The 21450-nt window shown below is 51.6% G+C and overlaps 1 protein-coding gene across 3 annotated transcripts in view; it reads right to left on the bottom strand.

Moving 5' to 3' along the window:
- Positions 1-15370: 15370 nt before the first annotated feature.
- Positions 15371-21450, bottom strand: part of DCP1B (decapping mRNA 1B) — a 35979-nt gene continuing 29899 nt past the window's right edge. For all 3 annotated transcript variants that reach the window (XM_063929341.1, XM_063929339.1, XM_063929340.1), the window contains one exon: positions 15371-16111. In XM_063929341.1, the coding sequence (XP_063785411.1) occupies positions 16028-16111 (84 nt within the window). In that variant the 3' untranslated portion in view covers positions 15371-16027. The remainder of the gene's footprint in view (positions 16112-21450) is intronic.

The raw sequence follows: 21450 nt of genomic DNA, 5'->3' as shown, positions 1-21450 counted from the left end.
CGTGTCGCTGTGTGTGTACGGGCGGTCGGCCGACTGCCCGTACACATGCTGCGTCAGCCGGCGGTGATTGACAGCTGAACTGGGCGCCCGCCCAGTTCATGACGTCAGTCCCCGACGGATCGAGCAGTGTGTATGCTCAACACACTGCCCGATCCGTCCATAGATATATAACTCTCTCTGCACATGTTACATCTGCCCCACCTGCACTGCACATGGTTTTGCCCAACTGGTAACAAATTTGATGCTGCGATCAACTCTGAATTACCCCCATAATACATTCCTATGACCGCATAGTCCACACAACTAAACATGTAATTCTACACCCGCACACAGCGCATTAAATATAACATTAAACACATTATTACATATACCTTTACAATACATGGCACCTAGCGCCCGTAGTTCATAGGAAAATGGCGCTGTAGCAAAAGCAATTAACCCCCTTTAGCGCTGTGTGGCACTGTTTCCCAAACTTAGCCCCCAGGCCACCCCAACAGTCCAGGTTTTAAGGATAGCCATGTTTGAGTACAGGTGACTTAGGTCCTAATTCAGACCTGATCGCAGCAACAAGCTTTTTCTCTAATGAGCAAAACCATGTGCAGTGCAGGTGGGGCAGATGTAACATGTGCAGAGAGAGTTAGATTTGGGTGGGGTATGTTCAAACTGAAATCTAAATTGCAGTGTAAAAATAAAGCAGCCAGTATTTACCCTGCACAGAAACAATATAATCCACCCAAATCTAACTCTCTCTGCACATGTTACATCTGCCCTGCTGCGAACAGGTCTGAATTAGGGGGGTCATTCCGAGTTTTTCGCTCGTTGACGATTTTTGCAACGGAGCGATTAATGCGAAAATGCGCATGCACTAAGTATTTTAGCTCAAAACTTAGTAGATTTACTCACGGCAGAACACATTTTTTTCATCGTTGAAGTGATCGGAGTGTGATTGACAGGAAGTGGGTGTTTCTAGGTGGTTACTCAGCGTTTTCACGGCGTTTGCGGAAAAACGCAGGCGTGCCAGGGAAAAACGCGGGAGTGGCTGGAGAAACGGGGGAGTGTCTGGGCGAACGCTGGGCGTGTGTGTGACGTCAAACCAGGAACGAAAAGGACTGAGCTGGTCGCAATGGCAGAGTAAGTCTGGAGCTACTCAGAAACTGCGGGGTAATCGTTGCGAGAAAATTTGCGAATCTTTCGTTCGCAATTCTGCTAAGCTAAGATACACTCCCAGAGGGCGGCGGCTTAGTGTGTGCAATGCTGCTAAAAGCAGCTAACGAGCGAACAACTCGGAATCACCCCCTAGGCCCTTTATTAGTATCTCAGTCATGTTGATTGAAACATTGTTAGGGTGCCACGTTTGGGAAACACTGCAGAAGACATCATACACAGGGCTACAGCTCGTCTCCTGCAGACCACGGCCCCGGCGCCCCTTTTACTGGACAGAAAGTCGATGCCTGTAAAGCGTTATTTCCCTCAGTGTTTAGTGTACGTGATGAAAGTGAACAGGAAAAGCAGATCCTTCAGCGGGGAAAGTGCTGATATAGAGGCCGACACTCAGCCCACTTTCTGTCTACATATAAATGAAGGCTCAGGACAATTAACAGTCAGAGTCCCGGGGGGTGTTTGCTGCAATGCGGGCCTGCAGCTGTCAGCCACACAGGGGCCACATCCATAGTGCGGGCTGGGTATTTCCCCATAATGGTTAGAGGAGGAACACAGACCTGGAATTACAAAGCCTTCCATCTCTTTGCACATAAATATACCAGAAATAAAATAAAAAAAATTGTGGATACGTTCATTACTAGACTGTGGGGAGATAAAGTAGCAGCCAATCAGCTCCTACCGGCCATGTTACAGGCTGTGTTTGATTGATTGGTACTTTATCTCTCTCCAAGGCTTAGTACATAGGGGGTCATTCCGACCCGTTCACAAGCAGCGGTTCATCGCTGCGGTGCGAACTGGTCGGAAATGCGATGGCACGGCGGCCGCAATGTGCACGCGCGTCGTTGCCCAGCGACGGCAACGACCAGAAGAAAGTGATCGCTGGCGCGATCGCAAGAAGATTGACAGCGGGGAGGCGTTCCGGGGCGGATACTCACCGTTTTCGGGGCGTGGAGATCCGAATGCAGGCGTGTCCAGGCGTTTGGAGGGCGGTTGTCTGACCTCAATTCCGGGAACTTCGAAAGGATTGCAGAGCGGCTGCAAAGAAAAATTGTGCAGCTTCAGACCTACTCAGCGCTTGCGATACCTACAGACTTGTTCAGTTCCTGTTTTTACGTCACGAACACGCCCTGCGTTCTCCCAGCCACGCCTGCGTTTTTCCTGGCACGCCTGCGTTTTTCCGAACACTCCCTGAAAACAGTCAGTTGACACCCAAAAACACCCACTTCCTGTCAATCACTCTGCGGCCAGCAGTGCGACTGAAAAGCTTCGCTAGACCTTGTGTGAAACTACATCGGCCGTTGTGAAAGTTCGTTGCGCATGGGCATTGCACCGCATATGTATGTGCAGAAGTGCCTTTTTTTTGCATCATAGCAGCGCAGCGAACATTTTTAGCTAGCGATCAACTCGGAATGACCACCAGGGTAAGTAACTGCAGGGCTGGTCTTGTTCTACACAAAACTTTTTTTAGCATAGCAGGGCTGCACAAGCGATCGCAGCCCTGCTATGCTAAAATACACTCCCCCATAGGCGGCGTCTAGTTGATCGCACCAGCAGCAAAAAGTTCCTACGTGTGATCAACTCGGAATGACCCCCATAGACCCCTGAATCTAACAGATCCTCCCTGCTACCTGCATTAAGAGTCAGGAGATCGTTAGGGCTGAGGAACGTTCAGTCCTTGCATTGTGCATGATGAATGGCATTGTAGCATGTGGTACGTGGTCTGAAAATCTCAATTACTGCAACAGCCGGAACTGAAGCCTCAGATCTGGATCTCTCCCTTGTTCCATGACACAGACATTCTAAATATATCAATTGCTCCATCACCGTTTCCCATTACATCATGGATACTAGTAGGTATAATGTGATTGCGTGTCATTAAGACAGAACGCACTGCGCACACATAACCATAGGAACAGCAGTATGAACGCCGGGACGAGGATTTGTGCAGTATCCCAGAGACCCCGCACACCCACAGACACATCCGGCCTGCTCTAGTCATTAAAGGACAAATAACAGAATGAGCCTTTTTTTCCAAATTTGCATAAAATATACATTTTGTACTGCATGATGACCTACAGACATTGGGGGTCATTCCGAGATGATCGTAGCTGTGCTAAATTTAGCACAGCTACGATCATTCACACTGACATGCGGGGGGACGCCCAGCACAGGGCTAGACCGCCCCGTATGTCAGTGCCGCCCCCCCCCCCCCCCCCCCCACAGAAGTGCAAAGGCATGGCACAGCGGCGATGCCTTTGCACTTCAAGAGTAGCTCCCGACCAGCGCAGCTTTAGCGTGCTGGCTGGGAGCTACTCGCCGCCCCCTCAACAGTCCGGCCACGCCTGCGTTGGCCGGACCGCTTCCCCTAAACGGCGGCTTAACGCCACCGTCCAGCCCCCTCCCGCCTAGTGACCGCCTCTGCCTCAGAGGCGATCGCTAGGCAACGACGGCTGCTGCGGCGCCGGTGCATGCGCAGTTCTGACCCGATCGATGCGCTGCGACAGACTGCAGCGAGCGATCGGGTCGGAATGACCCCCATAGTCTTACATTTGTAGCAACAATTGGCAGCGGCGGGCGACACAAATGGACTGCTCGGACTATTGGGAGGGATAAAGAGAAGTATAATAACTTCACAAATATTATAATGACAAAACTGCACGTTTACCAATTTACCCAAAGTTCAAATACACCCTATCAGGAGCAGATCCAGAACAAAAGGACTCTCTCTCTCCACCTCCCCCTCTCTCTTTCCTTCTCACCCTCTCTCTCTCTCCTTCTCACCCCGTCGGACTCCCTCTATCTCTTACTCTGTATCTCAACCCTTCTCTCTCTCTGTATCTCCCCCTTCTTCGTCTCTCTCTCTCTCCCGCTCCCCTTCTCTCTCTCCTTCTTACCCCCTCTCGGTCTCCCTCTATCTCTTACTCTATCTAAACCCTTCCCTCTCTCTCTCTCTCTCTCTCTCTATCGCCCCCTTCTTTCTCTGCCTACCCCTTCTCACTTTGTGTCTCCCCCTTCACTCTTTCTGTGTCTCTTTCTCTGTACCTACCCCCTTTCTCTCTCCCACCTCTCTTTCTCTGTCTACCCCCCCCCCCCTTGTCTCTCTCTCTCTCTCTCTGTCTCCTCCCTTCTCTCTCCCCCATTCTCTCTCTCTCCCCCCTTTCACTAATATAAGCATGGCAGGGAAGGTTAGGGTTAGGCTGTGGGAGGGGAAGGTTAGGGTTAGGCTGTGGGAAGAGAGGTTAGGTTTAGGCTGTGGGAGGGGAGATTAGGGTTAGGCTGTGGGAGGGGAGGGTTAGGGTTAGGCTGTGGGAAGGGAGGTTAGGGTTAGGCTGTGGGAGGGGAGGGTTAGGCTGTGGGAAGAGAGGTTAGGTTTAGGCTGTGGGAGGGGAAGGTTAGGCTGTGGGAGGGGAAGTTAGGGTTAGGCACTAGGGTGAAGGTGTTAGGCTGTGGGAGGGGAGGTTAGGGTTAGGCTGTGGGAAGGGAGGTTAGGGTTAGGCTGTGGGAGGGGAAGGTTAGGCTGTGGGAGGGGAAGTTAGGGTTAGGCACTAGGGTGAAGGTGTTAGGCTGTGGGAGGGGAGGTTAGGGTTAGGCTGTGGGAAGGGAGGTTAGGGTTAGGCTGTGGGAGGGGAGGGTTAGGCTGTGGGAAGAGAGGTTAGGCTGTGGGAGGGGAGTGTTAGGCTGTGGGAAGAGAGGTTAGGGTTAGGCTGTGGGAGGGGAAGGTTAGGGTTAGGCTGTGGGAGGGGAGGTTAGGGTTAGGCTGTGGAAAGAGAGGCTAGGGTTAGGCTGTGGGAAGAGAGGTTAGGGTTAGGCTGTGGGAAGAGAGGTTAGGGTTAGGCTGTGGGAGGGGAGGGTTAGGCTGTGGGAAGAGAGGTTAGGCTGTGGGAGGGGAGTGTTAGGCTGTGGGAAGAGAGGTTAGGGTTAGGCTGTGGGAGGGAAAGGTTAGGGTTAGGCTGTGGGAGGGGAAGTTAGGGTTAGGCACTAGGGTGAAGGTTAGTGTTAGGCTGTGGGAAGGGAGGTTAAGGTTAGGCTGTGGGAAGGGAGGTTAGGGTTAGGCTGTGGGAGGGGAGGTTAGGGTTAGGCTGTGGGAGGGGAGGTTAAGGTTAGGCTGTGGGACGGGAGGTTAGGGTTAGGCTGTGGGAGGGGAGGTTAAGGTTAGGCTGTGGGAGGGGAGGTTAGGGTTAGGCTGTGGGAAGGGAGGTTAGGCTGTGGGAAGGGAGGTTAGGGTTAGGCATTAGGGTGAAGGTTAGTGTTAGGCTGTGGGAAGGGAGGTTAAGGTTAGGCTGTGGGAGGGGAGGTTAAGGTTAGGCTGTGGGAGGGGAGGTTAGGGTTAGGCATTAGGGTGAAGGTTAGTGTTAGGCTGTGGGAAGGGAGGTTAAGGTTAGGCTGTGGGAAGGGAGGTTAAGGTTAGGCTGTGGGAGGGGAGGTTAGGGTTAGGCTGTGGGAAGGGAGGTTAGGGTTAGGCTGTGGGAAGGGAGGTTAGGGTTAGGCTGTGGGAGGTTAAGGTTAGGCTGTGGGAGGGGAGGTTAGGGTTAGGCTGTGGGAAGGGAGGTTAAGGTTAGGCTGTGGGAAGGGAGGTTAAGGTTAGGCTGTGGGAGGGGAGGTTAGGGTTAGGCTGTGGGAAGGGAGGTTAGGGTTAGGCTGTGGGAAGGGAGGTTAGGGTTAGGCTGTGGGAGGTTAAGGTTAGGCTGTGGGAGGGGAGGTTAGGGTTAGGCTGTGGGAAGGGAGGTTAGGGTTAGGCTGTGGGAAGGGAGGTTAGGGTTAGGCTGTGGGAAGGGAGGTTAGGGTTAGGCTGTGGGAGGGGAGGTTAAGGTTAGGCTGTGGGAGGGGAGGTTAGGGTTAGGCTGTGGGAAGGGATGTTAGGGTTAGGCTGTGGGAAGGGAGGTTAGGGTTAGGCTGTGGGAGGGGAGGTTAGGGTTAGGCATTAGGGTGAAGGTTAGTGGTTAGAATTAGGCTGTGGAAGGGGAAGGATAGGGTTAGACTGCAAGAGAGGGTTAGGGAGACGGTAAAGGGGTTAGTTTACTTACCAAGAAAAGTCATTATTCTTACTGCTGGCATCCTCACTGTTGGGATCCCATACCAACCCAAGCCATAGAGCGGCACATATAGACATATTCACATACGGACATCCAGGAGCACATTCAGACATAGGCACATAAAGACATAGCAGAGCACATATAGGCATACTATGGATACATACGGACACAGAGGAGCACATACAGACATAGGCACATAAAGGCACATATGGACACCCCTGGATGCCGCCCCACAGCACTGGTCACACTCCCACAGCACTGGTCACACCACCACAGCACTGGTCACACCACCACAGCACTGGTCACACCACCACAGCACTGGTCACACCACCACAGCACTGGTCACACTCCCACAGCACTGGTCACACCACCACAGCACTGGTCACACTACCACAGCACTGGTCACACTCCAACAGCACTGGTCACACTCCCACAGCACTGGTCACACCACCACAGCACTGGTCACACCACCACAGCACTGGTCACACTCCAACAGCACTGGTCACACTCCCACAGCACTGGTCACACCACCACAGCACTGGTCACACCACCACAGCACTGGTCACACCACCACAGCACTGGTCACACTACCACAGCACTGGTCACACCACCACAGCACTGGTCACACCACCACAGCACTGGTCACACTACCACAGCACTGGTCACACTACCACAGCACTGGTCACACCACCACAGCACTGGTCACACTCCCACAGCACTGGTCACACTCCTGTGGGGGCACACAATAGGCATTTCAGCAATTTCAGCTCCAGGCCCATGTGGTCCTTAATCTGGCAGTGCCCTTATAGCAGCCTCCTCACCCACTCCCCAGCTCATACCGACCTTTGCCTCCTCAGTCCTCACCCACTCCCATCAGCAGTTACAGCCAGGCTGTTCTTCCCAGGCTCTGGCCTCCAAGACACAGTCCTCTCTTCCCCCTCCTGGCCCCTCTTCCCGCACACAGCACTGCTCACCTCAACCTGCTTCCCTGAAGACAGGGAGGGGCAGAGGGTGATGCCAGGGAATGGGTGACGCCAGGGAGAGGCAGTGGGTGACATCAGGGAATGGGTGAGGGGAAAGGCAGTGGATGACATTAGGGAATGGGTGACGGGGAGAGTCAGGGGGTAATGCTAGGAAATGGGTGACAGGGAGAGGAAGTGGATGTCATCAGGGAATGGGTGACGGGAGAGGCAGTGGATGTCATCAGGGAATGGGTGACGGGGAGAGGCAGTGAATGACATCAGGGAACTGGTGACGGGGAGAGGCAGTGAATGTCATCAGGGAATGGGTGACGGGAAGAGGCAGTGGATGACATTAGGGAATGGGTGACGGGGAGAGTCAGGGGGTAATGCTAGGAATGGGTGACAGGGAGAGGCAGTGGATGTCATCAGGGAATGGGTGACGGGGAGAGGCAGTGGATGTCATCAGGGAATGGGTGACGGGGAGAGGCAGTGGATGTCATCAGGGAATGGGTGACGGGGAGAGGCAGTGGATGTCATCAGGGAATGGGTGACGGGGAGAGGCAATGGATGTCATCAGGGAATGGGTGACAGGGAGAGGCAGTGGATGACATTAGGGAATGGGTGACGGGGAGAGTCAGGGGGTAATGCTAGGAATGGGTGACAGGGAGAGGCAGTGGATGTCATCAGGGAATGGGTGACGGGGAGATGCAGTGGATGTCATCAGGGGAATGGGTGACGGGGAGAGGCAGTGGATGTCACCAGGGAATGGGTGACGAGGAGAGGCAGTGGATGTCATCAGGGAACGGGTGACGGGGAGAGGCAATGGATGTCATCAGGGAATGGGTGACGGGGAGAGGCAGTGGATGACATTAGGGAATGGGTGACGGGGAGAGTCAGGGGGTAATGCTAGGAATGGGTGACAGGGAGAGGCAGTGGATGTCATCAGGGAATGGGTGACGGGGAGAGGCAGTGGATGTCATCAGGGGAATGGGTGACGGGGAGAGGCAGTGGATGTCATCAGGGAATGGGTGACGAGGAGAGGCAGTGGATGTCATCAGGGAATGGGTGAGGGGGAGAGGCAGTGGATGTCATCAGGGAATGGGTGACGGGGAGAGGCAGTGGATGTCATCAGGGAATGGGTGACGGGGAGAGGCAGTGGATGACATTAGGGAATGGGTGACGGGGAGAGTCAGGGGGTAATGCTAGGAAATGGGTGACAGGGAGAGGCAGTGGATGTCATCAGGGATTGGGTGACGGGGAGAGGCAGTGGATGTCATCAGGGAATGGGTGACGGGAAGAGGCAGTGGATGTCATCAGGGAATGGGTGACGGGGAGAGGCAGTGGATGTCATCAGGGAATGGGTGACATGTACAGGCAGTGGATGTCATCAGGGAATGGGTGACAGGGAGAGGCAGTGGGTGAGGCTAGGAAATGGGTGACAGGGAGATGCAGTGGATGTCATCAGGGAATGGATGACAGGGAGAGGCAGTGAATGACATCAGGGAATGGGTGACGGGGAGAGGCAGTGGATGACATTAGGGAATGGGTGACGGGGAGAGGCAGTGGATGACATTAGGGAATGGGTGACGGGGAGAGTCAGGGGGTAATGCTAGGAAATGGGTGACAGGGAGAGGCAGCGGATGTCATCAGGGAATGGGTGACGGGGAGAGGCAGTGGATGTCATCAGGGAATGGGTGACGGGGAGAGGTAGTGGATGTCATCAGGGAATGGGTGACGGGGAGAGGTAGTGGATGTCATCAGGGAATGGGTGACAGGGAGAGGCAGTGGATGTCATCAGGGAATGGGTAATGGGGGGAGGCAGCGGGTGATGCCAAGAAATGGGTGACAGGGAGAGGCAGCGGGTGATGCCAGGGAATGGGTGACAGAGGGAGGCAGTGTGTGACAGAGGATGATGGGAAGAGGCAGTGGGTGGCGGTGAGAGGCACATCAGTGCAAATTTAGTCACTGGCACCAGTGTGGCAATCCCTGACACCAGTGTGCCGTGCCACATCCGCGGACTTGAGTCTCCCCCCTCCCCCACCCCCTTACTCTGTCACTACTCAGGAATGCCTATCGAAACTGCTTTTGTCACCATTCAGTTCTGATCTGCATCTGCCGGTGTGTCTAGGATGCATACATACTGTATAACCACAATATTGGGCGCTTGTACTCCTCACATCACCTATGTGTCTTTTTGCAGTGCTCTCTAATTACACTGCTCACCCCTGCAATGTGCTGCACAGCTACTGGAAGATATTACCTGGTGCATATTAACGAAGGACAGAACAGTGATCGGTGAAATCCCCCTGGTGTGTACGGGCAATCAGTCATGGTCCGGGTTGAAGGGAATTCTGCCCGACCATCAGCCTAATTGCCAGTCTTTCCAGTGTATACTCACCCTTAGGATGACAGAGTCAAAAGGTCAACCATGATTTTCATGATTTTTAGGGTTAGGCACTTGGGGGAGGGTTAGGCTGTGGAAGGGGACGGATAGGGTTAGGCTGTGGAAGGGGACGGATAGGGTTAGGCTGTGGAAGGGGACGGATAGGGTTAGGCTGTGGAAGGGGAAGGATAGGGTAAGGCTGTGGAAGGGGACGGATAGGGTTAGGCTGTGGAAGGGGACGGATAGGGTTAGGCTGTGGAAGGGGACGGATAGGGTTAGGCTGTGGAAGGGGACGGATAGGGTTAGGCTGTGGAAGGGGACGGATAGGGTTAAGCTGTGGAAGGGGACGGATAGGGTTAAGCTGTGGAAGGGGACGGATAGGGTTAAGCTGTGGAAGGGGACGGATAGGGTTAGGCTGCTGGAGAGGACGGTTAGGGTTAGGCTGTGGAAGGGGACAGATAGGGTTAGGCTGTGGAAGGGGACGGATTGGGTTAGGCTGTGGAAGGGGAAGGATAGGGTTAGGCTGTGGAAGGGGACAGATAGGGTTAGGCTGTGGAAGGGGAAGGATAGGGTTAGGCTGTGGAAGGGGACGGATAAGGTTAGGCTGTGGTAGGGGACGGATAAGGTTAGGCTGTGGAAGGGGACGGATAGGGTTAGGCTGTGGAAGGGGACGGATAGGGTTAGGCTGTGGAAGGGGACGGATAGGGTTAGGCTGTGGAAGGGGACGGATAGGGTGAGGCAGTGGAAGGGGACGGACAGGGTGAGGCAGTGGAAGGGGACGGACAGGGTTAGGCTGTGGAAGGGGACGGACAGGGTTAGGCTGTGGAAGGGGACGGACAGGGTTAGGCTGTGGAAGGGGACGGACAGGGTTAGGCTGTGGAAGGGGACGGACAGGGTAAGGCTGTGGAAGGGGACGGATAGGGTAAGGCTGTGGAAGGGGACGGATAGGGTAAGGCTGTGGAAGGGGACGGATAGGGTTAGGCTGTGGAGGGGGACGGATAAGGTTAGGCTGTGGTAGGGGACGGATTAGGTTAGGCTGTGGAAGGGGACGGATAGGGTTAGGCTGTGGTAGGGGACGGATAAGGTTAGGCTGTGGAAGGGGACGGATAGGGTTAGGCTGTGGAAGGGGACGGATAGGGTTAGGCTGTGGTAGGGGACGGATAAGGTTAGGCTGTGGAAGGGGACGGATAGGGTTGGGCTGTGGAAGGGGACGGATAGGGTTGGGCTGTGGAAGGGGACAGATAAGGTTAGTCTGTGGAGGGGGACGGATAGGGTTAGGCTTTGGTAGGGGACGGATAAGGTTAGGCTGTGGAAGGGAACGGATAGGGTTAGGCTGTGGAAAGGGACGGACAGGGTGAGGCAGTGAAAGGGGACGGACAGGGTGAGGCAGTGAAAGGGGACGGATAGGGTTAGGCTGTGGAAGGGGATGGATAGGGTTAGGCTGTGTAGGGGGACGGATAGGGTTAGGCTTTGGTAGGGGAAGTATAAGGTTAGGCTGTGGAAGGGGACGGATAGGGTTAGGCTGTGGAAAGGGACGGATAGGGTTAGGCTGTGGAAAGGGACGGATAGGGTTAGGCTGTGGAAAGGGACGGATAAGGTTAGGCTGTGGAAAGGGACGGATAGGGTTAGGCTGTGGAAAGGGACGGATAGGGTTAGGCTGTGGAAGGGGACGGATAGGGTTAGGCTGTGGAATGGGACGGATAAGGTTAGGCTGCGGAGGGGGACGGATAGGGTTAGGCTTTGGTAGGGGAAGGATAAGGTTAGGCTGTTGAAGGGGACGGATAGGGTTAGGCTGTGGAAAGGGACGGATAGGGTTAGGCTGTGGTAGGGGACGGATAAGGTAAGGCTGTGGAAGGGGACGGATAAGGTAAGGCTGTGGAAGGGGACGGATAAGGTAAGGCTGTGGTAGGGGACGGATAGGGTTAGGCTGTGGAAGGGGACGGATAAGGTAAGGCTGTGGAAGGGGACGGATAAGGTAAGGCTGTGGAAGGGGACGGATAGGGTTAAGTTGTGGAAGGGGACGGATAGGGTTAGGCTGTGGAAGGGGACGGATAAGGTTAGGCTTTGGTAGGGGAAGGATAAGGTTAGGCTGTTGAAGGGGACGGATAGGGTTAGGCTGTGGAAAGGGACGGATAGGGTTAGGCTGTGGTAGGGGACGGATAAGGTAAGGCTGTGGAAGGGGACGGATAGGGTTAGGCAGTGCAAGGGGACGGATAGGGTTAGGCTGTGGAAGGGGACGGATAAGGTTAGGCTGTGGAAGGGGACGGATAAGGTTAGGCTGTGGAAGGGGACGGATAGGGTTAGGCTGTGGAAGGGGACGGATAGGGTTAGGCTGTGGAAAGGGATGGATAGGGTTAGGCTGTGGAAAGGGATGGATAGGGTTAGGCAGTGGAAGGGGACAGATAGGGTTCAGCTGTGGAAGGGGACGGATAGGGTTAGGCTGTGGAAGGGGACGGATAGGGTTAGGCTGTGGAAGGGGACGGATAGGGTTAGGCTGTGGAAAGGGACGGATAGGGTTAGGCTGTGGTAGGGGACGGATAAGGTAAGGCTGTGGAAGGGGACGGATAGGGTTAGGCTGTGGAAGGGGACGGATAGGGTTAGGCTGTGGAAAGGGATGGATAGGGTTAGGCAGTGGAAGGGGACAGATAGGGTTAGGCAGTGGAAGGGGACAGATAGGGTTAGGCAGTGGAAGGGGACGGATAGGGTTAGGCTGTGGAAGGGGACGGATAGGGTTAGGCTGTGGAAGGGGACGGATAGGGTTAGGCTGTGGAAGGGGACGGATAGGGTTAGGCTGTGGAAAGGGACGGATAGGGTTAGGCTGTGGTAGGGGACGGATAAGGTAAGGCTGTGGAAGGGGACGGATAGGGTTAGGCAGTGCAAGGGGACGGATAAGGTTAGGCTGTGGAAGGGGACGGATAAGGTTAGGCTGTGGAAGGGGACGGATAAGGTTAGGCTGTGGAAGGGGACGGATAAGGTTAGGCTGTGGAAGGGGACGGATAGGGTTAGGCTGTGGAAAGGGATGGATAGGGTTAGGCAGTGGAAGGGGACAGATAGGGTTCGGAAGGGGACGGATAGGGTTCAGCTGTGGAAGGGGACGGATAGGGTTCAGCTGTGGAAGGGGACGGATAGGGTTAGGCTGTGGAAGGGGACGGATAGGGTTAGGCTGTGGAAGGGGACGGATAAGGTTAGGCTGTGGAAGGGGACGGTTAGGGTTAGGCTGTGGAAGGGGACGGATAGGGTTAGGCACTAAGGGGAGGGCCAGGATTAACCCTGATGACCATTTGACCCTGTCACCCACTTAGTGTGAACATATTGACTATCTATGTACTGTCTATCCTTCAATTCATTCCAATGCCAAGCACCCCCAAAACCTTTAGGGGAGCACTAATCATAGGAGCCAGAGGTTAAACGATTTGTCTCAAATCACTTTACTCGATCTGGCCTTTATCGCTGGATGAGGCGTAAACGTTTTGTAACAGCTGAAAGTCTGGGACCCCTCTGATGAAGTCCTATGCCGAAACGCATTGTGTATCACCAGTTTATCAGAACTGTCCATCCGAAGTGGTGATATGATCTGACAAGCAAGTATTTTATCTGGAGCATCAGTCAGTTTATGAAGTTATATACAGCTAGAGGTAAAGTGAGCGGGAGGAGGCATAGGTTGTAGGTATTGCGGTAGCTTAAAATAAAAGCTACCTCCAACCCCTTGTCCGATGTACAGTAGATGAGGCTAGTGAGAGCACATTCCGCAGGTTAGGTTGCAGCACTTACCAAAATCTGTTGGGATTATCAGTCGGTATTCCGTCCCCAATGGACAAATCCTTGTGTCTGGTTTAAGGTGTAACTATTGTCTATATACAGTGGTGGAGGTGCTATTACGAGAGCTGACCGAATACCCCCAAGGATACAGGGACACATACAGTATCCTAGGAAATGGATAAGAATAATGGTGGAACTCAAGCTACATAAATAAGATAGATGGCGCCACTGAGAAGGGGACAAGGGCAGGATCGATGGTATATTAAAGTTTATTTATACCTTTCTAGCTATACCTTTCGGATATTATTTGTACATCATTTCTCATGCACCCACATGCATAACGTAAGGCAGATCATCATCATCTATAGAATTTACAGCAGGAAACATTACTCCTTTACACGAGTCACAGGATAGCTCTAAATATTATATGATCTCTCCCCAGAAGAAAGCACTTTGAGATAAAACGCGTCAAGATATTGGCTCGCTGTTCGTTCTGCACCTAGGGGGTCATTACGAGTTGATCACTCGCTACGGATTTTCGCAGTGCAGCGATTATGGCAGAACGGGGCTAATCTGCGCACGCACCGCAATACGCACACACGTCGTACGAGTACAAAGAGCATTGTGGTTGTGCACAGGTTCTAGTGACGCTTTGAGTCGCACTGGCGGACGCAAGGAGATTGACAGGAAGTGGGAGTTTGTGGGTGGCAACTGACCGTTTTCTGGGAGTGTTTGGAAAAACGCAGGCGTGGCCGGGCGTTTGCAGGGCGGGTGTCTGACGTAATTACCGGGACCTTCGTCGCAGCAATCATCGCACATGATAAGTAACTACAGGGCTAGTCTTGTTCTGCACAAAATGTATTTGCTGCCACGCGGCTGCACAGGCGTTCGCACTCCTGCAAAGCGAAAATACACTCCTCCGTGGGCGGCGACTATGCGTTTGCACGGCTGCTAAAAGTAGCTAGCGAGCGACCAACTGGGAATGAGGGCCCTAATACACCATGGGAACGTATGGGTTAGGGAAGGTTTTCCAAGTAACTCCTGAAATCTGATACCAATTCCACTGCCATTGTCTTCAAATTAACAAGGTCTCAAGTGTTGTGATATTTATAGTGTTTTGTTTCTGTTACAGTGGTTTAATCTCTGTTTTAATAAAGTCTGATATCATCCGCGCCTATATACTGAATTAGGCAACGCTGTCCTGATTCCAAAGCTTCATTCATGCCACAAAAATTTAAATAATCACTGTTAATTAGCAAGACTTACTGATCATTTATGTGAAAATAAAAACGTTGTCTTATACAAAAAGGCCCATAACGTTCTGGGCCAGGGGTAATGACGTCCGAGGTGGCCATAGGTGCAGGTTCCTGGTTGTACGCTGACTTTTTTTTTTTTAAAAGGCAAATCATTTACAAGGCATGGTTTGAAAAAATAATAATATAAAAATGGTCTGCGCTCGGCCGAGAATCCGCACCTCCGGCCACCTCGGACGTCATTACACCCGGCCATGTATATGTAAAGTTTCTATACCTTAATATGATATTAGATGCTTTACAACCCATTCTTATTTGGTGGTATGTATCCACGTGCAAGCTTTTGGTCTCAGTTATCAGGCCTATAGCTGCAGACTGCCTGTATCCTTCAATGGGATTACAGACAGGCACCCGCTACAGAGATGTAAGTAAATCAGATATTAATAGCTCCCAATTAGTGTACATGGAGAAAGACGTGCATAAGCGCCCATATACAGATAGTACGCACATTACAGTGCGCTATCCCCTAATGTGCGCATTAGGATGCGACAAGCGCACATCCCACTCAGCATCAAGGAAGCGGAGACGCCGGCCAGCTTAACCCTCTGCTCAGAAGGTCAGCTAATTCCCAGACCTGCCCTCTATTAGTGACGCACAGTTTTGCAGTGAGGGATACGCGCTGACAATAATTGTTGGTTGTATTAACGCCAGGAAAGTCTAAAAAAAATTTGTCATCTCCCTTTCTGCATCCCGAGGGGTCTCACTCCGATGAGCTTGTGAAAATGTCACTTCTGTTTCTGCCCAAATAATTTGTAGCCGTTCAAAATAAAACTTTTATTGTAGCTGCAGCGGTCCTTTAAGTAAATCTGGAAAAGATCACAGCACCACCTAGTGGGCATTATACAAACTGGTTTACTTTGATATTTACAATGAAATCTGCAAAACTTTTATAGTTTATCCTAAAAAACAAAGATAAACACCATACACATTCGCCCTGAATCATATTTCACATATGAAAAATACAGATTTCTTTGTAATTATTAATTTAAAAAAAATGTAAGACTAAAATATTCAATATTGATCTCTTTTTGCATTAAAAAAAAAAAAACATTCTACTCATATTATGCCCTCACTTAAATAAGTTTTTTCCAATATATATATATATATATATATATATATATATATATATATATATATATATATATTTTCCAAGGACTGGCTTACACATGTTTTGTAATACGGGCAATGGTTATACAATTGCTCCATCCGGCTATTGATAATCAAACCTCGGTCAGTTTTGGCCGTTTCAGTTTAAAACAAAACAAAAAATTTCCCCTGGTTTAAAAACCCCGGGTGTTTAAAAAAGAAAAAGTTGCGTGGTGCCTCAGCCTGCAGTTTCCATAACATATTATCTGCTCATACCACCCCACCACAGACGATGCTTGAGGAATGTACAAAGTGGGTGCCACCAAATGGTCAGAACTTCCGGATGGGAGGCCCTCCACGGCTACACATGGAGAGGTACGTCTCATAAATCGTATTCAAAAAGTTCTCGTCATTCTGTAAAAGAAGAGGAAGAAGAGGGAGAAGGGGGTTGGCGGAGCGTCGGTGTAAAGTGATTATTAGTACAAAAGTACATGTTACCTGTAGGGTAAACACTAAAGAGCAGGTATAAATATTTACTGCTGCCGTTTTCCAATGCAGCAAGCTCAAAATAGGATTTTAATTACCTACCGGTAAATCCTTTTCTCGTAGTCCATAGAGGATGCTGGGGTCCACCGTCGTACCATGGGGAATACACAGGTCCACCATGAGCCATTGGCACTTTAAGAGTTTGAGAGCGTGGGCTGGCTCCTCCCTCTATGCCTCTCCTAACAGACTCAGTCTAGAAACTGTGCCCGAGTAGACAGACATCTACGAGAGAAGAATTATACACAGATAGTGGCGAGAGTCACACCAGCTCACACACAAGGCAAAACAAGCTAACTAGCTTGAAACTCAGCAACGGCTGAAAAAAAACTACTTAACCAAGTAACAATGCAGTACTTAACTAAGAACAAAGTCGTACTGAACCAAATAACCAATGCAGGACAACGAAGCGTTGGGCAGGCGCCCAGCATCCTCTATGGACTACGAGAAAAAGATTTACTGGTAGGTAATTAAAATCCTATTTTCACTTACGTCCTAGAGGATGCTGGGGTCCACATTAGTACCATGGGGATGTACCAAAGCTCCCAGAACAGGGGGGAGAGCGCGGAGGCTCCTGCAGAACTGATTGACCAAACTTTAGGTCCTCAGAGGCCTAAGTATCTTATTATATTAGCAAACGTGTTCGACCCTGACCAAGTAGCCGCTTGGCAAAGCTGTAAAGCCGAGACACCCCGGGCAGCCGCCCAGGAAGAACCCACCTTACGAGTAGAGTGGGCCTTAACAGATTTTGGACACGGCAATCCTGCCATAGAATAAGCATGCTGGATAGTGAACCTGATTCAGCGAGAAATCGTCTGCTTAGAAGCAGGACATCCAATTTTCTTGGGCTCATAAAGGACAAACAGAGTCCGACTTTCTGTGATGAGCCGTCCTCTTCACATAGATTTTCAAAGCCCTCACAACATCCAAGGACTTTGATGTAATTGAGGAGTCAGTAGCTACTGGCACCATAATAGGTTGGTTGATATGAAAAGCCGACACAACCTTCGGAAGAAACTGCTGACACGTCCTGAGCTCAGCTCTATCCTCATGGAAAATTAAGTAGGGGCTTTTACAGGACAAAGCCCCCAATTCAGACACATGTCTAGCAGAAGCTAAGGCCAACAAAGTGACAGCCTTCCACATGAAAACTTGACCTCAACCTCCTGTAGAGGCTCAAACCAATCTGATTGGAGGAACTGAAGCACCACGTTAAGATCCTAGGGTGCCGTAGGCGGCACAAAGGGAGGCTGGATGTGCAGAACCCATTTCAAAAAAGTCTGAACCTCAGGGAGGGAAGCCAGCTGTTTCTGGAAGAAAATGGATAAAGGCCGACATCTGGACCTTTATGGATCCCAACCTCAGGCCCATATACACCTGCTTGCAGGAAGAGGAGAAACCGTCCCAGTTGAAACTCCACCGTAGGAAACTTCTTGGATTCACACCAAGATACATACTTTTTCCAAATGCGATGGTAATGTTTAGACGTTACTCCTTTTCTAGCCTGTATTAGGGTAGGAATGACTTTGTTCGGAATGCCCTTCTGAGCTAATATCTGGCGTTCAACCTCCATGCCGTCAAACGTAGCCACGGTAAGTCTTGATAAGCGAACAGCCCCTGTTGCAACAGGTCCTCCCGAAGATGAAGAGGCCTCGGATCTTCCAGCAGTAGATCCAGAAGATCCGCGTTCCAAGCCCTTCTTGGCCAGTCCGGAGCAATGAGGATTGCCTGAACTCTTGTTCTCCTTATGAGCTTTAGAACTCTTGGAATGAGTGGAAGTGGAGGAAACACGTACACCGACTGGAAAACCCACGGAGACACCAGGGCGTCCACTACCACGGCTTGCAGGTCCCTTGACCTGGAACAATACCTCCGAAGCTTTTTGTTGAGACGGGAGGCCATCATGTCTATTTGAGGTACACCCCAAAGATCTGTCACCTCTGTGAATACCTCCGGATGGAGGCCCCATTCTCCTGGACAGAGGTCGTGTCTGCTGAGGAAGTCTGCTTCCCAGTTGTCTACTCCCGGAATGAAGACTGCTGACAGTGCCAACGCTTGTTTTTCTGCCCAGAGGATGATTCTTGTTACCTCTGACATAGCCGCTCTGCTCTTCGTTCCGCCCTGTCGGTTTATGTAAGCCACTGTGGTCACATTGTCCGACTGCACTTGAATGGCTCGATCTCGCAGAAGATGGGCCGCTTGAAGAAGACCGTTGTAGATGGCTCTTAGTTCCAGAATGTTTATTGGTAGGCCGGCTTCCAGACTTGACCACCTTCCTTGGAAGGTTTCCCCCTGAGTGACTGCGCCCCAGCCCCGGAGACTTGCATCCCTGGTTAGAAGGATCCAGAAGGTGAGGCAGTTGCAGCCACCAGAGGAGTGAAATCCTGGCTTTCGGCGACAGACGTATCCTCTGGTGCATGTGTAGATGGGATCCCGACCACTTGTCCAGGAGATCCAGTTGGAAGGGCCGAGCATGAAACCTGCCGTACTGCAGAGCCACATAAGAGGCCACCATCTTCCCCAGAAGGCGAATGCACCGATGAACCAAAACCCGGGCTGGCTTCAGGACATCCTGGACCATTGTTTGTATCACCAACGCTTTCTCCTCCGGAAGAAACACCCCCTGCACTTCTGTGTCGAGGATCATTCCCAGAAATGAAAACCTCCTTGTCGGCTCCAAATGTGATTTTGGAAGATTCAGGATCCAACCGTGTTCCCTGAGCAGATGAGTCGTGAGAACAATGGCCTGCAAAAACCTCTCCCTGGACGATGCCTTTATCAGCAGATCATCCAGATATGGGATTATGTTCAGCCCCTGTCTGCGGAGGAGAACCTTCATCTCTGCCATCACCTTGGTGAACACCCTCGGTGCTGCGTAGAGGCCGAATGGCAGGGCCTGGAACTATAAATGACTGTCCAACAGTGCGAATCGGAGAAAAGCCTGATGCGGCGGCCAAATCGGAATGTGGAGGTATGCATCCTTGATATCCAGGGATACCAGGAATTCCCCCTCCTCCAGACCTGAGATCACCGCTCTCAGAGACTCCATTTTGAACTTGAACTCCCTCAGAAATGGGTTTAGCTATTTCAAGTTCAAAATGGGCCTGACCAAACCATCCAATTTCGGTACCACGAAAAGGTTCGAATAATAACCATTGTTTTGCAGATGAGGTGGAACTGGTACAATGACCTGTGACTCTTTCAACTTTTGGATGGCTTCCTGTAGGACAGCCCTGTCTGCTAGCAAAGCCGGCAAGCCTGATTTGAAGAACCGGTGAGGCGGGAGTTCTTGAAACTCCAGCCTGTACCCCTGGGACACAATATCCCGTACCCAGGGGTCCAGGCCAGACGACACCCAGACGTGGGTGAAACGCCTGAGTCTCGCCCCCACCAGCCCGACCTCCAGGCCGCTCGGTCCATCGTCATGCTGAGGATTTAGATGTACCTGAAGCAGGTTTCTGTTCCTGGGAACCTGCAGTAGCTTTTTGGATTTTGCCCGACCTCTAAAGAAGGCGTTAGACGGCTTGGTCTTTCTGGATTTAGCAATACGAAAGGACTGTGACGCAGCTGAAGAAAAAGGTTTCTTCGTAGCGGGCACAGCTGAGGAAAGAAAAGGTAACTTACCTGCGGTTGCCGTGGAAATCCACGCATCCAACGCTTTCCCAAAGAGAGCCTGACCTGTGTGGGGTAGGGTCTCCACACCTCTCCTGGATTCCGCGTCGGCAGACCACTGGCACAGCCACAGTCCTCGACGAGCTGATACTGACATGGAAGATATCCCTGCAGCCATCGAACCCAGGTCTTTCATGGATTCCAACATAAATCCTGCAGAATCCTGAATGTTACGTAAAAACAATTCAACGTCACTTTTATCCATTGTATCCGAATCCTCAAGTAACGTGCCTGACCACTTTACTATCGCTTTAGAGATCCATGCATAGGCAATAGTAGGCCGTAATATCGCCCCTGAAGCCGTGTATATGGATTTGAGCGTAGTGTCAATCTTACGATCAGCCGGTTCTTTTAACGCGGTAGATCCCGGAACGCGTAAAACCACTTTTTTTGAGAGTCTGGAAACAGATGCATCAACTATGGGTGGGTTTTCCCATTTCTTTCTATCCTCTTCAGGGAAAGGAAAAGCAACCAGAACCTTTCTGGGGATCTGGAATTTTTTTCTCCGGGTTTTCCCAGGATTTTTCAAAAATAGCATTTAATTCTTTAGACGCAGGGAAGGTTAGCGAGGCTCTTTATTCTCAGTGACGTAAGCCTCCTCAACCTGCTCGGGTGTTGTATCAGCAATATTCAACACATCTCTAATAGCCTCTATCATCAACTGCACCCCTTTTGCAAGAGATGCTGCCCCCCGCAACACATACCCATCACCGTCTGCAATATCAGAATCGGTATCCGTGTCATCATGCATAATCTGCGCAAGAGCACGTTTTTGAGAGAGTGTACATTAGGGGGCCCTGACGGAACAGAACCGGACCAAACTGCCATAGAGTTCTGTAAGACCCGAGTTGCATTCTCAGTCTGTGCAACCCTAGTAGAAATCTGAGATATCATACCCTTAAGAGAGGCTAACCACTCTAAAACAGTGCAATCCTGATTACATGGAATGGGATCTTGCTGAGAGGAAGTATTCTCTGCAGCATATGACACAGAGTCCCTAGACATGGCTTTCTGCAGACAACAAACACTCCACACACACACACACACACACACACACACACACAGGAAAGGGGCAGACAGAGTCGTCGTCGTCCCCCCCCCCCCCATCCCAAGAATGCCACAAAGGTTGGAGCTAACCCACAATTGGCGCTGAACGCTGCTGGGTCCGCTCTGAGAAGCTCCGCCCCTTTTCATGGCGCTGCTTCCCGCTCCCACTGTGCTTATACTGGCCTGAGGAATTGATGCTGGCAGTGATCTGGGGTTCCCGACAGGCTTGCCGACCAGTGTAGGCGCTGGCTCAGGGCGCCCCTCACAGCGCCGCACCATGTACTGCTGAGCCCCGGAGCGCAGTTAGTACTGCGCTTCTAACCCTGTTGCCGCCATCTTCACACCGGCTCCCCGCTTGCCAGGGGGGCTGGTGACTAACTCGCCACTGAAGTCTTCTGGCTCTGTAAGGGGGTGGCGGCATGCTGCCGGCGAACGTTCGGTCCCCTCAGGAGCTCAGTGTCCAGTCAGCGGAGATAGTGGCTCAGACCCCG

Source organism: Pseudophryne corroboree, chromosome 6 (genome assembly GCF_028390025.1).
Source record: "Pseudophryne corroboree isolate aPseCor3 chromosome 6, aPseCor3.hap2, whole genome shotgun sequence".
Lineage (NCBI taxonomy): Eukaryota > Metazoa > Chordata > Amphibia > Anura > Myobatrachidae > Pseudophryne > Pseudophryne corroboree.
The sequence above is the reverse complement of the archived record's forward strand: the minus strand, read 5'-3'. Positions and strand labels throughout refer to the sequence as shown.